Genomic DNA, 2,877 nt, shown 5'->3' on the forward strand with positions numbered 1-2,877 from the left:
GAAAAGTACATCTATAGTTCACAAAAGAAAGATTTATCATGGAATCATCCCATAGAAACAATCAATCAATAAACCAAACTCCTAGTTGTGTAGTACAGGACTCCACTTCTCAGCTTCCTTCTGGAATTCTGGTGGATATCTTCGCAAGAATACCAATCATGACCATCGTCCAATGTAAGTGTGTTTGTAAAACTTGGTACAAGCTTATTTCTGATGATCATTTTAGTAGTAATACGTATCCTGAGGGAACATCCTTAACTCACATATCCCTTATGGATGTAAGTTAGCTTGTTAGTCGTGTTGGTTCACCTTATTTGTTAGAATTCGAAGGAAAACATGATCAGTGCAATAACCCAAGCACTCTGGTGTCAATGAAACACAAATCTCCCAAAGAAGAGCTATTGCCAGTAGGCTCTTCCAAAGGATTATTTTGTTTAGCTGAAGTTTCCCTTCATCATGATTTGTTCTACATTAATAATCCAATACTAGAACAGTATGTTGTTCTCCCAAAAGGTAATAGATGTTCATATGAAGAACTTGCACCTTGGGCTACGGTTTTGGATATAGTCCATCAACTAGACACTTTAAAGTCATCAGAATTGTCACTCAGCTACGAGTGGGTTGTGAAGCTCTAGCAAAAGCTGAGATCTTTACTCTCGGACATGATGAAACGTGGAGGAATTTGGATGTTTCTTCCATCCAGTACTATTTTCGGTCTTGTGCAATTACACTTGGTGGAACTCTTCACCGGATAGTTGGCAAATATGTATGCACAATCCTTAAAACAATAACACAGATTAGTACTGATCTTATAGTTGGATTTGACATCGACGAAGAGAGGTTCAGGACAATCCTTTTGCCCTCTGCCCTGGAAAATCAAAAGAAAGAAACAAGGCTAACAAGTGTTGGAAATTGTCTTTGTATAGTTGATTATAATGAGAATATATTTCAGATTGATGTACGGAGAATGAAAGACAATGGAGTTTCTGAGTCATGGACAAAAACCTGCATTATTTCGTCTACTTGGTTAAAAGATTATAGTTTTTCATCTGCTCCACCTATGATCGGAATATCAGAAGATGATCAAGACACCTTTTTGATATCAGATCTAAACAACCACTGTTTGATATCTTATAACTTGAAGAATAATAGTTGGAGTAAACTTGAGGTGCATAGATATTTCTTTCCATTTGCCTATGATCCCAGTTTTGTTTCGATGAAGGACGTTTTCAGAGGAAGTCAACTGAGGATACTCCAAATCTAGCAATGTGTTAATTTAATTATATATTTTATTTATATTCATATCAGTACTTTAGACAATTTCATGTAGAAATTCCTTTGCAAATTCTTATTATCTGAATGAGTATCCAACAATAGGAATGAGTTAATAATCCAATTCTCCCAGTTGGCATGAAATACCTCTTCGACAATCTCCAGTGTTCCTCGATAAGGACCAAGTCCTTTGAGCAGTTCCTCTTCTGTTGTGACTGTTTCACTGAATCTTTTTGGAGATCTATTTGGACTTTTGGTTCTTCAATGCCTCCTTATAACTCCCTTGCACTTGATTGTCTTTGTATACATTACTTTTCTGCGGAAGACACCCCGCGAAGGCAAAGTATCCAAGATGTTCACTTTCACTTTTTTGACAAAAAAGAGGAAAGAAAGTTCTTGGTGTGTAAGTTAGTAGCTAAAAAAATGTCTTCAACAATGATGTATTTATTGTCCTTTTATTTATACTAGCTTTTCTGCATGCCAGGTCATGTATTCTACATAATTATTCCCTTCAACTCAATTTATGAGATACTTTGTCCTTTTTAGTCAGTCTAATAAGAACGGCACATTTTATATTTAGTAAATTACATAAAGATTTATTAAATTTTGTGATAGCAACAACCCAGCTACATGAAACAAGAAAAAATTTAATATAGAGAGATCAAGAAGGGGAGAGAGCATATTGAATATTGAGAGCTAACTTTTTGGTATTTTCCAATAATGATCAAAATGGTACAAAAAGTCCTAACTACGGCAGTATTTATTATACAGTGTAACTAAGATAATTGACCATGGTTAATCATAAACAATAAACTAACAAGTCTAACTAATTTAACCACGATCTTACTTTACACAACTAATAGACTCCTCAATTGTCACGCCCCGGAACAGGGGTTGGGATGTAATTGGTACCCAACTCTAACAAACCATCGAGCGAACCCTTGTATCTAACTAATTGTAAGACTTGATTTAATTATTTGATTTAACTAAATAGCCCACATATTAATAAAACTAAATAATTCAAGTCTAAAACTAAGAACAGGAAACAAAAAATTTAAATCTATAATCACTCACTAATTGTGTCATGACCTTTTAAAAGAATACTAACAAGAACATATGCCCTCCGGGCATATCTCGGAATACTAAATCAATGTAAGTAGATTTAACTAAATAGCCCATGTATTAATAAAACTAAATAATTCACGTCTAAAAGTGGTACTGAATACAAAAATTTAAAATCCATAATCACTCACTAAGCTGAGTCATGACCTTTTAAAAGAATACTACCAAGAACATATGCCCTCGGGGCATATCTGGGAATACTAAATCAATGTAAGTAGATTATGAGTCTGATTCCCACTGAGAAGAAAAGCGGAAAAATGCAAAAGCTAGTCCTATCTTGTAGTGTCTGGAACATGATCAACAATATATGCATCCAAGAAAAAAAGGAGGCAGGCCCTCACAGACTAAGTACCACTGATAGGATTCCTAGAAAGTCTCTAAGCTATCGCCTAAGAAGGTGGAGCAGATCCTTCTGGGATAAACATAACAAGAAGAAAGTACATCCACAGAAATTATGTAAGCAATTTAAGGTCTGAAAACTAA

The 2,877-nt window shown here is 34.9% G+C and overlaps 1 protein-coding gene across 1 annotated transcript; it reads left to right on the forward strand.

The window, feature by feature from the left end:
* The first annotated feature begins 371 nt into the window (after positions 1-371).
* Positions 372-1,264, forward strand: LOC132062381 (F-box protein At3g07870-like). The gene is made up of 2 exons (XM_059454961.1): positions 372-513; positions 630-1,264. Exons 1-2 carry the CDS (start codon positions 372-374, stop codon positions 1,262-1,264), a joined length of 777 nt encoding a protein of 258 aa, XP_059310944.1.
* Positions 1,265-2,877: the final 1,613 nt, after the last annotated feature.

Source organism: Lycium ferocissimum, chromosome 7 (genome assembly GCF_029784015.1).
Source record: "Lycium ferocissimum isolate CSIRO_LF1 chromosome 7, AGI_CSIRO_Lferr_CH_V1, whole genome shotgun sequence".
Lineage (NCBI taxonomy): Eukaryota > Viridiplantae > Streptophyta > Magnoliopsida > Solanales > Solanaceae > Lycium > Lycium ferocissimum.